Below are 18072 nucleotides of genomic sequence, written 5' to 3' on the forward strand. Positions count from 1 at the left end.
CTTCTCATAGTGTTTGATCTAATAGAGAGAGTGAGGACCCTCTGCTTACCATGGGGCCATACTCTGTCCTGTCCCCCTTCACTAACACACACAGTCCCCCTTGTATCTAGTGTCAGAATCCATAACCCAACTCTGATTCAGGTCACTGACAGCATGCTGTGGTGTATCATATTTATCATCATCACTGGATTCATGGTGGATATTGACCAACAGTCAAGCTGGGAGACCACAGAGACTGTAATCAATATTGTGGGCCAGATACAGTTACATGTTGTCAGGCAGAAGGCGTCAGAGTCAACTGGCCTCGTTACAAAACCATTTTTATTTCAGAATTGAAGTTGAGTAGTTTGAAGCATAGTCTTTTTATGGGACCAGTACGCTGCTTACATGCATGCACGTCATTGAGCGAGCGAGAGGGGAATGGAACATTTTAAGATGTTAGAAAGATACACTCTTTCTCCCTTTCTCTCCCTCTGGCTCTCTTTCTTCAGTTCCCCTCAAACAGTTGCCCTGGCAAGGATAGGTTGCCTGAGGGGGAGCGTATCAAATCTGCAAAAGGATTTTCTCCCCACACAGAGGGAACAGAGAAAAAGAACTCTGTCGTTTCTGTCTGTCTGTTGTTCGCCACCAACGGGTTTAAGGGTGTTTTTGTGTGATGGCAGTTTAGAGAGGCTGTTTCAAACGTGAGACTGAAATTGTGTCATCGTCATGGTGACTGAGTCGGTGACTAGGCAACATCAAACTCCTGAGAATTCTCAAAAAAATGGTCACCGTGACAACACTATGGTTACAGGATCTTGGAACTGTTGGGCACCGTTGGAGTGTTAAACAATTGGATTATGATTAAATGCTTTTCATAGCATTAGATTTTATGATAATTTTTTTGTTCTTTGAATGTCTATTCATATCTAAAAAAAGCTGCAACTTGTAGATAAGGGAAAGTTATTTTGGACAAAAACGGAAACAAATCACTGACTGTTGTTTCGATTTGAGTACAAGTAGTACACCGGGACTAAAGTAAAACGTGAAGCGTAAATAGTGCCACTGCAACTGAGTAGCGTAGAGAGGTTTCCTAACTGTGTATCACCTGTGGCAGGCAGCTGCAAACCAAGAAAACCCATCTCCAGGTGTTCTTGGTTGACTCACTGGAAGGCGACTGGAACCACCAGCCTTTTCAGAGCCAATATGGCACCTTGTCCTAGAATTCCAAGGTCTTTATCTCAAACCAAGGCTTCTGACTGAGTTTGTCTGGCAGCTTATCAGGAAGAGATACAGTTGCTGTACCGGTATGATTGGTTGGCTCAACTTTTCACCTTGAAGAAGGCACAGTGATGCCGAAACATTGGTGGTTTACCCAATAAATTACTGGGATCTTGTAAAGAGTATACAACTCTCTTTACATATTTTTATTGGTTTACTTTTCAAAGGAAGGTGTTGGAAAAAAGAATGACACTCCCTCACAACCTTTAAACAATGCTTGAATAAAGATTGGGAAAAAAGTTGTTTGCTTTTCCATTGTTTGGTTGGTAGCGTTTGCTGAGTGTGGTAATGAGTATGATCTTACCCGGAGCCTTGTGTGTATTCACAAGACTAGTTGTGGTAGCTTGTGGTCAATGACAAGTTCAGACCGTAGGCGTTGACGACTACCGCGTGTCATGTGACGTGTGACATCAGAGCGCTTTGGCATCGATTGCATCAGTTCCACTAGTTTCTGGTCCCCCTTTTGTTTTGGGATAACTGTGTTGTGAACTCTCAGGTGATTATTCAGATACATCATTGACATCCCGAGGTAGAGGTTGCCCAAAGCAGACACCTCTGAAACACTACCAGACAACACTACCAGACTGCTTCTGCAGTGAGGCACAGTGACCAGCCATATAGTAAGAGGTTTGGGAGAGTAGGAACGCTGGAGAGAGATAGACAAAAGAGGGCAAGAGAGAAAAAAAGTGTTAGGCAGCAAGTGGGAGAGTAAAAGAGAGAGAGAGTGAGAGAGCGACTGAATGAGTGGGGCTTTAGAGCGAGATTAGAGTGTGTGTGTGTCTGTGCTGTGAGTGTGTCTGTGTGTCTAAGAGAGAGAGGGAGAGAGTAGGAGAGGCCATTCCCAAGAGGTTTGGTCTAATTCCCAGTGGTAGAAGTTATTTGCACAGCAGAACCAGTAACAGACTGCTTTGTCTGAGTAACCTACTCTTCTGTATTCTCAACAGCAGGTCACTGCAGACGGACAGAAAAACCTTAAGGTTGTTTTAGGACCCAAAGTGCCAGAAAGGTGAGGAGTGTGTGTGACACATTGTGTGTTGGAGAGAGTGTGTGCTTGTGCGTGTGTGTGTGTGTGTGTGTGAGAGAGTACAAGGATGACCAGGAGATCAGTTAATGGTGAGGGGACTGGGGTGAACAACACCCCCCAAAATGGGGGACACCCGGGGGATACCCCAGCCCCAAAAGAGGAGCCTGATGCTCTGAACGGAAAGGTAGAGTTGAGGAAGAAGGTGACCCTGCTTCGGGGAATCTCCATCATCATCGGTACCATCATCGGAGCGGGAATCTTCATCTCGCCCAAGGGAATCCTGAAGAACTCTGGGAGTGTTGGAATGTCTCTGGTGGTGTGGATTGCCTGCGGAGTCTGTCCCTGTTCGGTGAGTCACACGTAGTTGTCGCCAGAAGTGAGGAGACATACCTGAGTAAAGGTGTGCTGAGTGGTTTTATGATGCATGCGAACTGAAGCTATGAAGGATGGAGATTTTGTGTTTTTATTGCTGTTCAGCCCATTGAGTTACAACTCCCCTGCTTCCCCGTCCCTGAAGACACTGGAGTCGATGCATCCCAAAACAAAGTGCTAAACTTGTAAAACAGCTTTTCTTGAGATGATGAGTGTGAATGAAAGCTTAGGGGGGTGGATAAACTTAGCTAACTGTCTGCTGCTATGGAAAAGCTTCCGCTTCTACTCTAGTATTATTTAATTATATTACTGTTATTACAGAAGCCTTACCGTAGCTACTGCCTTCTAACTAGCCATCTAACTGCTGAAACAGCAATTACCCTTTACGCTAACCCCTCTCTCTCGCTCTCTCTCTCTCTCTCTCTCTCTCTCTCTCTCTCTCTCTCTCTCTCTCTCTCTCTCTCTCTCTCTCTCTCTCTCTCTCTCTCTCTCTCTCTCTCTCTCTCTCGTCGGAGTGCATGCTGGGATTGAGTCGTCAAGCAGGAGTGATTGTGAGAGCGAATGGAATGTATTTTCACTCTATCGGGTTTTTGTATATATATATATATATATATATTGATTAGTTTAGTTGTTTTTATGAGTATCTTGTTTAACCTGTTACTCCTACCCCCTACTTTTTCGAACATTCTGTTAAAAATCGCGCAACATTTCAGTGCCCTGCTGCTCATGCCAGGAATATAGTATATGCATATGATTAGTATGTGTGGATAGAGAACACTCAGACGTTTATAAAACTGGTTAAATCACGGCTGTGACTATAACAGAACGTGCGTTTCATCGAAAAGCGCAGGAAAATCTGATCACTGAAAATGGAAAAATATATCCATCCATAAATGGGGCTGAGGTTGCAATACCTACAGCTTCCACACGATGTCAACAGTCTTGTCATTTGCCTAGGCTTTGTTTCTTGGTCAAACGAAGAAGAGACAAGCCATTTCTTCAGGTCTCCGACCAGATATTTTGGTTGAGATTTACCCAGACATTATTTCCAGACGGACAGCTAAAGAATATACATCGCCTCGTGATTAATTTGGTCGCTTATTAACGTGTACTAATACCTAAAGTTGCATTACAAAAGTATTTCGAAGTGTTTTGTGAAAGTTTATCGTCTACTTTTTTAATTTAAAAAAATGACGTTACGTTATAAGACGCTATTTTTTTCGTTTATCACACAGTCTTCATAGATCGATATCTAGGCTATATATGGAGCGATTTAATCGGAAAAAAAGACCCAATAGTGATTATGGGACATCTAGGAGTGACAACAAAGAAGATGGTCAAAGGTAATGAATGTTTTATATTTTATTTGTGCGGTTTGTGTAGCGACGACTATGCTAATGATTTTGTTTACGTCCCCTGCGGGTCTTTTTGGGGTGTTACATGCTATCAGATAATAGCTTCTCATGCTTTCGCCGAAAAGCATTTAAAAAATCTGACTTGTTGCCTGGATTCACAACGGGTGTAGCTTTAATTCAATACCCTGCATGTGTATTTTAATGAATGTTTGAGTTTTAACTAGTACTATTAGCATTTAGCATAGCGCATTTGCATTTCCAGATGTCTAGATGTGACGCCTGCGTGTCAGGTAGGAGCAAGAGGTTAACTATCACTAAGCACGTATAGGGGTGGTGGGATCTTTGCAATGGCCACTCGCGGAAGTGTAGAGTTTGAAAAACTTAGTCGGAGGCATGGAGTAAAGATTCCTGCTGCGGCCGGGTGTTCAGTGGAAGAATGTAGCTTGGCTGTAGGTGCTATCATTGGGTATGATAGCATCAAATCAGCCTCAAGGATGAATAGCGCTGTAGTGATATTCTTAGATTCAATTGAAAAGGTGAATAAGATAGTTGTGAGGGGTGTTGTGTTGCGGGAGACACAGACGCCGGTATTTCCGCTTATGAATCCGGGGAAGAAAGTTATGCTTTCTAACGTGCCACCATTTGTTAGAGATGAAGTGTTGGAGCGAGAGTTACCTCGCCATGGTCAAATCGTATCTACAATAAAGAAAGTTCTTTTTGGATGCAAATCTCCGTTGTTGAAACATGTCATGTCTCATAGGAGACAAGTCCATATGATTTTAAAAAAGGACAGAGATGAACTGAATTTAGCGTTCAGCTTTAAGATTGATGGATTTGATTATGTCTTCTATGTATCTACTGAATCAATGAAATGCTTTGGCTGTGGAAGAGAGGGGCATTTGGTGCGTAGTTGTCCCGAGAATGAGCGCGCTGAGCCTGGTAGTAGCTCTAGTGCAGGTGAAACTAACGCACCACCACGAAGGGATGAACATGCTAAGGGTGCAGGGGAAGAGAGAAGGTGGGCAGATGTGGTTGGAAAAGTAGGAGAGGAAGGCATTGTAGATACGGGGGCAATTGTGGTAGATCAGAACAAAGAGGGAGGGGAAACAGTAGGTGAGATTGCGACTGCCGTCGCTGAGGTGGTGCTGGAAAATGAATTTGGAGGTCAAGAGGAGATTGAAATAAAGGAAAAGGAAGCGGATGTTTGCAAAATACCAAGGAGTAAAAGGAAGAATTTAAGGGGTGGTGAAGGGTCTAATTCTAAGAGAAAGGTAGAGATTGATAGATCAGTTGAAGATGAACAAGGTGTAGAGATGGTGGAGTTCTCTTCTGGGAAGGATAGCGAGAGTGAGTCATCTGACGCATCACAACAATATAGTGAGATAAATGGGGTGGAAGGGAGGTATGGGATCGAGAAGATACGTCAATTTCTGAAGTTGACAAAAGGGAAGAAATATATGCAGGATTACAATGTAACTGATTTTTCCCTGAACGTGAATTGTTTATTGAATCAGCAAAGTTTCTGATGTCAAAAATTACAGGGGGAAGTTTGAAAAGCCCTGAAATTGCTAGACTCAAGGACTTTTTTAAAACGCCTCATTGTAACACATGAACTGTGTGATATTTGGCAGAGTCAACATGGAGGAACAAGGCAGTACACCTGGGCGCATGTGAGAGAGAACATCATCTCTATGGCCAGGTTAGATAGGTTTTATGTTTTTGAGCATCAATCTCAGGTCTGTAAATCAAGTGTGATAACTCCAGTGGGATTTTCTGATCATTGTTTAATAACAGAGGTGGTGTTCATTAACGATGTAAAACCCCAAAATGCATACTGGCATTTTAATATAACTTTATTGAGTGATGCTCACTTCAGGAACTGTTTCAGTTTTTTTCTGGGAGAGGTGGAGGTCTCAAAAGGCCAGTTCTGTATCCCTTCAACAGTGGTGGGATATAGGGAAAATCCAGGTTCAACAATTTTGTAATCAATACACGAGGAATGTCACCAAGGATATCACCAGATCAATGAAAGTCCTAGAGATTGAAATAGTGGAACTCATGACGTTGGTTGAGACCACAGGAGATCGAGGCCATACTCAGGCCCTCAAGAGGAGAAAAGCTGCATTGGCAGACCTGCTGGGTATCAGAGCACAGGGGGCATTGGTGAGAAGTAAGTTTCAGGGAATATCTGAAATGGATGCCTCATCCAAATTTTTCTTTGGTTTGGACAAAAAAATGAGGACAAAGAAAAATTATTCATTGTCTCAAATCAGCTGTTGGACAAGAGCTCACTAGCCCTAGTGAAATTAGAAAGAGGACAGTAGAGTTCTATGCTGAGCTCTACAAGTGTGAGTACAAAGAGGATAAAACAGTGACACAGCAGTTCTTTGATGGGCTCCCAAAGGTGGCTGCAGAAGCTCAGTTTGAGCTTGAGCAACCATTGTCTTTGCAGGATTTATACACTGCATTAAAAGGCATGGAAAATGGAAGGGCACCAGGCATTGATGGGCTTCCCGTTGACTTTTTTAAGTCTTTTTGGGCTATGTTGGGAGAGGATTGGTTAGAAGTAGTTAATGATAGTTTAACCGGAGGGTTACTACCAATAAGCTGCAGAAGGGCTGTCCTCACCCTACTGCCCAAAAAGGGTGACCCGAGGGAGGTGAAGAACTGGAGGCCGGTGGCTTTATTGTGCACTGATTATAAGATATTGTCAAAGGCTTTGTCCAACAGGCTGAGGGAGGTGATGGGGCAAATCATTTCTCTGATTCGTGATTTTTTGGACGTCTCTAGGGCTATTGGGTTGGATGCTGGTCTAATTTCAATTGATCAGGAAAAGGCATTTGACCGAGTTGAACATCAATATTTATGGCACACGTTTGAGGGGTTTGGGTTCAGCTCTGGTTTTATTGCCATGACAAAGGTGATATATGGTGACATTGAAAGTGTATTGAAAGTTAACGGTGGTTTGAGTGCTCCTTTTAAAGTGTGTAGAGGTATTAGGCAGGGATCTTCTTTGTCAGGAATGTTATATGCCATTGCTATAGAGCCACTACTAAATAGCATTAGAAGTCGCATTGCAGGGGTGTGCCTTTCAGAGGATATTCCTCCTATTCGTCTCTCAGCCTATGCTGATGATGTAGTTGTGTTAGTGAAAAATCAAGCGGAGGTGGATAGCTTGAGTCTAATGGTTGATCGTTTTAGGGGAATATCCTCTGCAAAGGTAAATTGGGAAAAGAGTTGTGCTTTACAGATTGGAGAATGGTCTGGAGGGATCATGGCTTTGCCAGGGGGGCTAGAATGGTGTAAGGGAGGTTTTAAGTAACTCGGAGTGTACCTAGGAGATGTGGGGACTATGGAAATTGGAGTGGGGTGGCTGAAATGGTGGAAGGGAGGATGAGGAGATGGCGTTGGTTACTATCTCGTATGTCATATAGTGGGCGCACTATTATAGTTAACAATGTGATTGCCTCTGCACTGTGGCATCGGTTGTCAGTTTTAGAACCACCATCTGGCCTTCTGGCTAAGATACAGGCAATTATTGTGGATTTCTTTTGGGATAAATATCACTGGGTTCCACAAAGTGTTTTGTATTTGTCAAAAGAGGAGTGGGGACAAGGTCTTGTACATCTTGTTAGTAGGGCTGCTGCTTTCCGGTTTCAGTTTATTCAAAGGTTGCTTTATGGACCGGAAAATGTGGTGTGGAGAGGGGTGGCAGGTCTTATATTACAGCGGGTTGGAGGATTAGGTTTAAAGAAGGCTTTATTTCTGGTTGATAGTAGCCAGATTTCTAGGGAGGGAGTACCTCCGTTTTACAGAGGCCTTCTCAGAGTGTGGAGCATAATGAAGGTGTCCAGACGACCTTCAGCGGAGTCAGTGCATTGGCTGTTGGAGGAACCTCTGGTGTATGGGGCAAGACTGGATTGTACAACTGCAGCTGTTCCACATTTCTCCAAGATTCTGGCGAAGGGGAAAATCATCACCTTAAAACAGTTAATGGCTATGGCTGGGCCCGCCTTAATGGATGGAAGACGGGTGGCAGAACATTTGGGGATGAGGTCGGAAAGGATTGTCGGACAAATGCTGGGGAGCTGCAGGAAGGCTCTGTCAGCGGAAGAATGGGGTATGATTAGTAGTAGTCACGAGAAGAAGGTACAAGATGAAGACGTCTCATTTCCAAGACTAGGGATTACACCAAATATCCCAGAGTCAGAAAGAAAGGCGTTATTGCTGGATTTGAGAGGGTTGGAGGAGGTGGGTTTGGATGAGGTGAATGGGAAGGACTTGTATAGGGGGTGTGTCAAGGTGTTGAATAAAGATAAATTGAAAAATAGAAAAGACACTCCATGGAGGGTAAAATTGGGCATTGATGACAAGGTAAAGCCAGCATGGAGAGCACTGTACAAACCACCGTTACAAAAGGGTACTGGTGATATGCAATGGAGGGTTTTACATGGCATCATTGCAGTTAATGTTTTTGTATCTGTTATTAACTCAGATGTTAGAGATGGATGTCCTTTTTGTAATATAAGAGAAACCATTTTAAACTGTTTTATGAAGTGTGAGAGGATAAAACCTCTATTGGAAATGCTGGAATCTTTGTTTAAAGCTGTAGGGGAGTTTTTCAATAACACTGTTTTTATTTTGGGGTTCCAATATAGTAAACAACAGAAAAGAAAATGTCAAATGTTAAATTTTATTTTGGGACAAGCTAAGATGTCAATTTTTCTGAGTAGGAAACATAAGATAGAAACGGAATATGGGCAGGATGTAAGATGTGTTTTTAAAGGATTAGTGAAAGCAAGAATAAAAGTAGATTTGGAGTTCTTTTCAGCTGTAAAAGATCTCCTATTATTTGAGGAGAAGTGGCCCTACGAAAGAGCGCTTTGTTTTGTAGAGGAGGGGAAATTATTTTTTGCTGATGAAATAAGTTGAATGTATATGTTATGTATTTATTTTTGTTTAGGAATTACATTTGTTTTTTCATTTCTGAAAAGGCAGTGTGTCATTATTTATGTTAACACTTGAGTAAAAAAATAAAGGTTTTATAAAAACAAAAACAAAACTCTCTCTCTCTCTCTGTCTCTGTCTCTCTCTCTCTCTCTCTCTCTCTCTCTCTCTCTCTCTCTCTCTCTCTCTCTCTCTCTCTCTCTCCACACACACACATGATTATGAATACAATGAATCATTTTTTCCTCTTATAGCCAGTATTCTGCTGTTGCTGATGCTGCCAATGTTTTATAGCTGGCTAGCCACTCCCCTGTCCTAAACCTGTCCCTTTTTCATTTCCCAGGGGCCCTGTCCTATGCAGAGCTGGGAACCAGTATCCAGAAGTCCGGGGGACATTATACCTATATCCTGGAGGCCTTTGGACCACAGATGGCCTTCATACGCCTCTGGGCTGACCTCATCGCCATCAGGTAGGTGTGTGGGTGTGTGTGTGTGAGACAGAGACAGCAGCAGGAAGGGGGTGTAGATACTTGCAACAAGGTATGTGTATATCACTCCATACTGCCTGTGTGTGAGAGAGAGACGGGGATGGGCCTAGTGTGTATATCTCAGCATTGTAAAGGTAGCAAAACCTTTTGGATCTCATCCTGGTCCGTTGATACCCGTGGTAGCAGAGCAGTGTAAACAAACCTGCTATACTATTACTGTACCTCAGGTTAACCCAGGCCAGGAGGGGGGTTGGTTTTGAGTCTATGGGAAATGAACAGCTTTCTGGGGATCAACCCACAGACTGTGCAACAGTTATTAGATTATTGGCAATATACCAGGTTGGTGGTATATGGCAAATATACCACGGCTAAGGGTTGTAAATCAAGGCATTTCACGTTGAGTCGTGCCTAAGAACAGAGCTCAGTCGTGGTATATTGGCCATATACCACACCCCCTCGGGCGTTATTGCTTAAGTATTCCCTGGATATTTTACTGTAATTTCCTCAGCTGAACCGAGCAGACATATTTGAGTCAACAACCACTGAATATGAGTAACTATAGTTATTTGACTGTTATAGACTGTTAGTCTATAATATAATAATAATATAATAATAAACAGTTGTGAGGTTGGGTAAGACAGGTTCGTGTCAGTAGAAGGTCACATGCTCCCCAACACTCTGAACAGTGAATGATGCCCCAGAGCGCACAGCTTTGTGGGTCAGCGTTTCCTGTCACTGTGTTTGCTTGGTAAACGTGTATGTTTGGTTCCGCGTTTTTGAGTCTGCGTGTGACAGTGTTGTCTGTTCTAGACCTGCAGGGTTGGCAGTGATATCCCTGGCCTTTGGACAATATATCCTGGAACCCATATTCATGCCGTGTGGAGTGCCCGAGATTGCTATCAAACTGGCCACCTCTATAGGAATAAGTATGTCTGAGTAACAATGCTACATCATTATTATATATATACATATATATATATATATATATATATTTTTTTTTACAGTACAAACTTGAACAAACTTTGGACTATAGGATTTTTGTGCTTATCAGTGAGATGGTTCAAGTGACTGTCAGGTACCAGTCAGTCTCACAAAGTGTGTGTGTGTGTTCATGTTTATTCCTGCTCCACAGCATCAGTGATGTATCTCAACAGTATGAGTACGAGCTGGACAAACAGGATTCAGATCTTCCTCACCTTTAGCAAGCTGCTGGCCATCGCCATCATCATCGTACCTGGCCTCTATATGCTCTTCAAAGGTAAGCCTTTGTTATCATCGTCATCATCATCACCATGATCATTACAATCAACACCATCGTCAAATGTGACCGACCGCCTCGATTCTGTCTTGTGTAGCAACATTTGAAATGGTGTTTTTTAAAACATTTGATACGAGAAGAGACTCAGAGCTTGAAAATGGTATATCATACACTGCAGTTGAGGAACAATGTAATTCTGTTTTGAAAGTCAACTTGTAACCCCACTTTTGAGAAAATGGACCTGGACTGTTTTGGTACACCTACTGGAGAGCTCTTCTTTGTCTCCACACATTCAGCATCATTCACAGCCTCTTAAGCCTTAGCCCCATCCATCACTTTAAAGATTCACATGTGATGCCATGTGCTAAACAGAGTGAGTAATTTAGTTTTAAAAAATAGACTAAAAGTGGTAAAAGTGGTAGCCTACAATAAGAATATACTCCAGGTAAAAATACACTTTATGTACTGTAGTCCTTGGCCTATATCTTAAACTGACTTTGGTGCAGGCCATATTGTCCTTCACTTTACTGCCTCTGGTAAACACACACTATAGCAAGGATACACAAGGCGTACACGGTACATTGAAATTGTTACTTGAATAGTAGCAATATCAAAAACAGATACAAATATTTTATACTTATATACTTATTTAAACTATTGTCTCGACATGTACACATGTTCATGGGATACAGTAGATGACTGTAATCACCCTGAGACACACCTGGCAAACTTGATGGGTCATGTAATCATCTAGCTAGCTAGCTAAACAATGAACTGGCATAATCCCAACCCATACTACTACCAATGCAAACATTGTCATTTTTACATTTGACATTTTGGCCATTTAGCAGATGCTCTTATCAAGAGCGACCTACAGTTAGTGCATTCATCTTAAGATAGCTAGGTGGGATAATCACATATCACAGGCATTTAATTCTGTTTTGTTTGTAGCTACACCTTGTTTCAACAGCGTTGTGTCAAGTCACTCCAGTTCACACTGATCGTGGTGTGTGGAGAAAATAGCCATTCACTTTTTTTCCAACTAATCTGTTGACAGTGCCTGCTAAATTCAGGGCATTAATGTTGTTGAAAAAAGTAGCAAAACATTTTTATGTATATCTTAAAAAATGTCAAGATGCAAAGGACTATCAACAAAAAAATGAGCATGCTACATGGCAGATCAATCCAAACTCATCTCCCGGCATGTCCAGCCTATCCATTATCTCAGCCAATCATGGCTAACGGGAAGGTTCCTTCCTTTTTCCGTTGCTAAACCACCTGGGCTCGTAATTTAACTTTTCCTGGGTAGGGGGCAGTATTTTCACGTCCGGATGAAAAGCGTGCCCAAAGTAAACGGCCGGTTACTCAGGCCCAGAAGCTAGGTTATGCATATAATTGGTAGATATCGATAGAAAACACTATAAAGTTTCAAAACTGTTAAAATTATGTCTGTGAGTATAACAGAACTGATATGGCAGGCGAAACCCCGAGGACAAACCATCCACTCCCAAAAAATGGTCAGCCTACCACTGTTTTCAATGGCTGTCACTTTTATTATAAGGCAAAATCCTCCCAGATTGAAGTTCCTAGGGCTTCTACTAGATGACAACAGTCTTTATAAAGAGTTTCATACTGGTTTTTGGAAAAATGAGCCAGAAATAAAAGTGATAGCCATTGAAAATAGAGGTAGGCTGAAAAATATGTTTTTTGGGATGGTTTGTCCTCGGGGTTTCGCCTACCATATCAGTTCTGTGACCTAATTTTAACAGTTTTAGAGTGTTTTCTATCCATATCTACCATTTATATGCATGTCCTAGCTTCTGGGCCTGAGTAACAGGCAGTTTACTTTGGGCACGCTTTTCATCCGGACGTCAAAATACTGCCCCCTACCCAAGAGAGGTTAAAGCACATGAAAGTTCACATGTCTGTAGGCTTGGTGTTCTGCCATACCCATGTTCATTGAACATCAGTCATTTCAGCTTTAAGAGGGTTACTATCTGCCTCGTTGCAAGTGTGTTCCATTAAAGAGGAACACACTACATACAGTTTGTGTGTATTGTACTGGAATGTTCTTACGGCTGCAACTACCGAGAAAGATGTGTATACCTTGTCAAACACTCAACAAGTTTTGATATTCTTTGGTGAACGTGTAATTCCTTCTTTGTGTTTATGTGCAGGGGAGACGAAGAACTTTGAGAATGCATTTGAGGTCAGTAATATCAAGCTCACAGGCCTTCCTCTGGCCTTCTACTCTGGGATGTACGCCTATGCGGGGTGGTAGGTATGGACTTCTTCTAACGTAACTAGCTTTAATATATTATTCTACCCTTTTCATGAAGCCAACTAGTGTACCGCATTATTACTTGCAGTGAGCATGTATGAGCTCTTGTAAGGTACAGTATTGCCACGTAATATTGTTGTAAAGCTCCAACTTTCTGCCGGCAGGTTTTATCTGAACTTTGTAACCGAGGAAGTAGAGAATCCAGAAAAGTGAGTTCACCCTCCTCATTCCATGTCTTGTTCTCGCACAGTAGGTTTGCCTGATCGTAAGATTGTTGTTCTCAAATGTTTACGTATCCCCAGGACTGTCCCATTGGCCATCTGTATCTCCATGGCGATAGTCACTTTCTGCTACGTGTTGACTAACGTGGCATACTACACTGTGATGTCGGCAGAGGAGCTGTTGGCATCGCAAGCCGTCGCCGTGGTAAGGCATCCAACAAGCTCGCTGCCTATTGGCCGATTTGATCGACACTGATCCTACAACCACCCACCGCTATTGGCTAGTGTTAACATAAGAGTCCTATGTATTTCTTCGTGTGATGTATTGATACACTTGAGGCGCATTGACTGCAGTCACACACCTCGTTCATCAGCGCTTCATCAGGCCCTGATGGTGTCTGTGGTGTTGCTCTCCTGCACTCTAAACTGTAATTAGTAGACCTCCAAGCCCAACACCTCTGCTTCCCAGTATGGCCTTATGTGATTCCACACAGTCCATTCCTCTCAATGATAATTAAATCATCTTGCAGTCATAATGTCTCTCTCTCTCTCTCTCTCTCTCTCTCTCTCTCTCTCTCTCTCTCTCTCTCTCTCTCTCTCTCTCTCTCTCTCTCTCTCGTCTGTTTTTCCTGCAGACGTTTGCAGGGAAGATGATGGGGAACTTTTCGATGGCGGTGCCGGTATTTGTAGCCTTGTCGTGCTTTGGTTCGATGAATGGCTGCTTGTTCGCTTTCTCAAGGTGGGCTGCGTCAACTCAGGTGTCACACCGCAGCCTTCGCTAGATTCTCCTGCCAAGGAGAATGAAAAATTGCCTTCCCTTCCCAACACAATGTTTGAGGACTGTGTGAGAGGAATCTAATCTTATCTTTTTTTTTTCAACTGCCAAACCCTGTTAAGCAGAAGTTTAGATGTGTTATAGTGGTATAGTGAAAACACAATAACTGACATTGCATTTCTGCGTGAAGGTCAGCTATGACTGTCAGTAGTTGACTTTCATGTGTAGTTTTCATATATTGAATTTAGTCAGACACCGCTTACAAAGACGATGATGAAGTGTTGTTGTTGAAGGTATTTCTCATTTCATCCTGAAGATTGTGTGATTGTGTTGGTCATTCTAGAATGTTCTACGTGGCATCACGCGAGGGCCATCTGCCTGAGGTTTTGTCCATGATCCATGTCCGCAGACACACTCCTTTGGCGGCCGTCCTCGTTCTGGTCAGATAAATGTTTTTTTTGTTGTTTTGTTTTGTTCATACACACATATCGCTCTTTACTGCCTTCATGAGGACCTGCTCTACAGGGTCCACAATTAAAACGTTGCATTCCTGTGTTTATGTTTGAACTGTCACCATGCTTTGTGGGTACGTGTCAGCATCTCTGACACTTCCTCATTGGATCCGTTTGTCTGTTTGTTTCTCTCTCTCTATGTGTGTGTGTGTGTGTGATTATGTGTCGGAGTGTCCATTCTTTCTCCGTGTGTGTTTACAGTACCCTATGACAGTGTTCCAGCTGTTTGTGGGAGACATCTACAGTCTGTTGAACTTCATGAGCTTCCTTCGCTGGCTCTTCATTGGCGTGACTGTGCTGGGCCTCATCTACATGAGATACACACGCCCTGACATGCCACGCCCTTTCAAGGTCAGGCCAACACACGTGAATCATCAACCATCAAATCATCAAATGTATCTATAAAACCCTTTTTACATCAGCAATTGTCACAAAGTGCTTATGCGCGCACACACACACACACACACACACACACACACACACACACACACACACACACACACACACACACACACACACACACACACACACACACACACACACACACACACACACACACACACACACACACACACACACACACACACACACACACACACACACACACGCCGACATAAACACATCAAAGGGCGATTAGGACATCGCTCCTTCTGTGCCACTGCATGTGGCATCTGGTGCACATTTTTTATTTAATTTAACCTTTAATTAACCAGGCAGGCTTGTTGAGAACAAGATCTCCATTTACAACTGCGACCTGGCCGAGATAGAGCAAAGCAGTGCGACACAAACAGCACAGAGTTACACATGGGATAAACAAACATGCAGTCAATAACACGATAGAAAAGTCTATATACAGTGTGTGCGAATGTAGTAAGATTAGGGAGGTAGGTCAATAAATAGGCCAATACTGCCGAAATAATGACAATTTAGCAAATAAACACGGGAGTGGTAGAAGTGCAGACAATCACATGGACAGAGTATGAGTCTGTCTGATGGCTGTCTTATTCAAAACAACTACTGAACACTTTACTGTTTCCATCCTTGACTCTGCACTTCTTTGTCCTGCCTCTCCAGGTTCCTCTTTTCATTCCAGCCATTTTCTCATTCACCTGTTTCTTCATGGTGTTCCTCTCTCTCTACTCCGACCCCGTCAACACAGGGATAGGATTCGCCATCTCCCTGACAGGAATCCCAGCCTACTATATTTTCATTGTGTTTGACCGCAGACCCAAGTGGCTACAGGATGGTTTAGGTAACACGCTACCTTCACTTAGACGTCATATAAATGCATTTACTAGACATCACTGTGAAAATCATACATACTACTGGCATATGGACAGCATTGATTAATCTTTATAAAGCAATTGTTCAACTCAAGGGATTAATCGGAGGGGTGGTGGACCATTAAACTATCCACGCATAGTTTACCACATGTAATCAATTTCCAATACATTTTCAGCATGGCATCCTATCAAAATTGCAGCATGAATCCCAACAATGTGTCTATGTTGACACTTTGGAAATAATATTGTCCTAACGCTGCATAATTATTGGGACAGTGAAGCGTTTTGTTTCTTTTGGCTCCAAACTCCAAAAGTTTGGTTTTGAAATCAAATGGTAACAATGAAGTGCAGACTGTCAGCTGTAATTTGAAGGTATTTTCATCCATATCGGGGGAACTGTTTAGAAAATACAGTACGTTTTGTACATAGTCTCCCATTTTAGACAGATTCACTTGATATTTGTGCATCTAGAACCTTCTCACTCATAACTATTCACGATCCCTTCAGGATTCTATGTAATCATGGCAACATCCACATTCACGTAGACATGTTTCGAAACATATTCTACTAATATTTACGAACAAACAGCAAATGCAATCAAGACATTTGTAGAGTCACACGCTTGATGTAGTCATTGCGTGCTATGAATATCGGACCAAGTATAACATTTGACTAAAAGCTAAAAGAAGAAACCGTGCTTCACTGTCCCAATAACTATGGAGGGTTCTGTAAAATGGTATCATAAGAGTTTTTCTATGTGTTTTATTCGGTCTCCAGATTCCTTCAACAGATCTGTCCAGATCATCCTGGAGGTGATCCCAGCGGAACACTGACACTCCTTCACACCATATCCCCACACCGATGGCCTCTATTGCACCGTTTCATAGAATAAATTATTATGACTCCCCCATCCTGCTGTCCTTATCTAGGCAGGCTTAGCCCTGCTCTGCTCTCACATTTCACATTACCAATTCAAACTGCCTGAATACTCGCTCCTCTCTCCTCACTCAAGCATTTGAAATGGAATGGCCAGGCAGGCAGGGAGGTGAGGCTGTGGCTGTGTGTGTGTGTCTCCCTGTGTGAGATTTGCAGGTAATCCATCTCTGTAACCCCTACACTCGGGCTCCAGTCTGCAGTGGGAGCCCAGCCTCTTAGAAATGCAACAGCTTTTATTGTTGATGAGATGCGGCAGAGCCAGGCAATCCCTGTAAGCTTGGAGTATAACTATCTTTGGCAGCAATCACAGCTAGCTTTAGTCATCGTTACAGATAGCATTAGCCACAATCACAGCTAGTGTTAGCCACAGTCGCAGCTAGCGTTAGCCACAATCACAGCTAGCGTTAGCCACAGTCACAGCTAGCGTTAGCCACAATCACAGCTAGCGTTGGCCACAGTCGCAGCTAGATTTAGCCACAATCACAGCTAGCATTAGGTCAAAGTCTTTGCTTGCCTTAACCATTGTCACCTCTAGCATTAGCATTAGCCATAGTCACTGACTGCTACACCTCAGACAACACTGGATACTCAGTTTTCTCCAGATCATTCAGGATCAGACTATACGACACACATAAATGAAGACTAAGGCTCCCTATAGTTATTTCTATATTTTAGGAAATGAAGACAGATCAGTGAGTGTTAATTGATGTGTTGTATAGTCTGAGTAAGACAAGCACTCCCCTTGCACTATCAAGAACAGTAAACTCATACTCAATCCACAGATGCCTGTGAAACATGATGTCCTTAAACACATGACAACCAACATTAATGTGATGTTTTATATTTTATATATTTTTTTAAAACATGTATGTTCAGGACAAGTGAATGTTTTGAAATTATGCCCTGGAGAACCTGATATCCGATTTAATAGAACAATAAAAATAGATGTTTAAAAATCAGAGATCCTACTTTTGTATCATGTATACCACAATTTGTACAATACAAGGGATACATGATCTTATTTTCACTTGGTGAAGGCATTGGTTGTTTCTAAAATGGTTTCCTCCCCATGTGCAGAATCTGTTTCTCTGTGTGTGTCTCTCTCTCTGTGCCTCTCTCTCTGTGCCTCTCTCTCTCTCTCTCTCTCTCTCTCTCTCTCTCTCTCTCTCTCTCTCTCTCTCTCTCTCTCTCTGTGCCTCTCTCTCTGTGCCTCTCTATATATCTCTCTCTCTCTGTGCCTCTCTATCTCTCTCTCTCTCTGTGCCTCTATATCTCTCTGTGCCTCTCTCTGTGCCTCTCTCTGTGCCTCTCTCTCTGTGCCTCTCTCTGTGCTCTCTCTGTGCCTCTCTCTCTGTGCCTC

At 42.7% G+C, this 18072-nt stretch overlaps 1 protein-coding gene across 2 annotated transcripts; it reads left to right on the forward strand.

The window, feature by feature from the left end:
- Positions 1-1900: 1900 nt before the first annotated feature.
- LOC124011698 (cystine/glutamate transporter-like) lies at positions 1901-17805 on the forward strand. 2 transcript variants are annotated; one of them, XM_046325188.1, is made up of 13 exons: positions 1901-2622; positions 5736-5747; positions 9302-9428; positions 10257-10372; positions 10579-10704; positions 12882-12981; positions 13150-13194; positions 13288-13411; positions 13842-13945; positions 14325-14421; positions 14695-14844; positions 15568-15745; positions 16554-17805. In XM_046325188.1, the coding sequence occupies exons 1-13, from the start codon at positions 2352-2354 to the stop codon at positions 16607-16609; spliced, it is 1506 nt and encodes a 501-aa protein (XP_046181144.1). In that variant the 5' UTR covers positions 1901-2351; the 3' UTR covers positions 16610-17805. The 2 variants fall into 2 exon arrangements, with proteins under 2 accessions (XP_046181144.1, XP_046181143.1); XM_046325187.1 differs by lacking the exons at positions 1901-2622; positions 5736-5747 and adding an exon at positions 3948-3999 and having other exon boundaries at positions 16554-17803.
- Positions 17806-18072: the final 267 nt, after the last annotated feature.

The sequence above is a fragment of the Oncorhynchus gorbuscha genome, linkage group LG23 (assembly GCF_021184085.1).
Source record: "Oncorhynchus gorbuscha isolate QuinsamMale2020 ecotype Even-year linkage group LG23, OgorEven_v1.0, whole genome shotgun sequence".
Lineage (NCBI taxonomy): Eukaryota > Metazoa > Chordata > Actinopteri > Salmoniformes > Salmonidae > Oncorhynchus > Oncorhynchus gorbuscha.

Coding starts and splice junctions, on each gene's coding strand:
- LOC124011698 (XM_046325188.1), top strand. CDS start 2,352: ATGACCAGGAGATCAGTTAATGGTGAGGGGACTGGGGTGAACAACACC. Junction 13,195..13,287: donor GAAGTAGAGAATCCAGAAAA/GTGAGTTCACCC, acceptor ACGTATCCCCAG/GACTGTCCCATTGGCCATCT. Junction 14,422..14,694: donor TGGCGGCCGTCCTCGTTCTG/GTCAGATAAATG, acceptor GTGTGTTTACAG/TACCCTATGACAGTGTTCCA.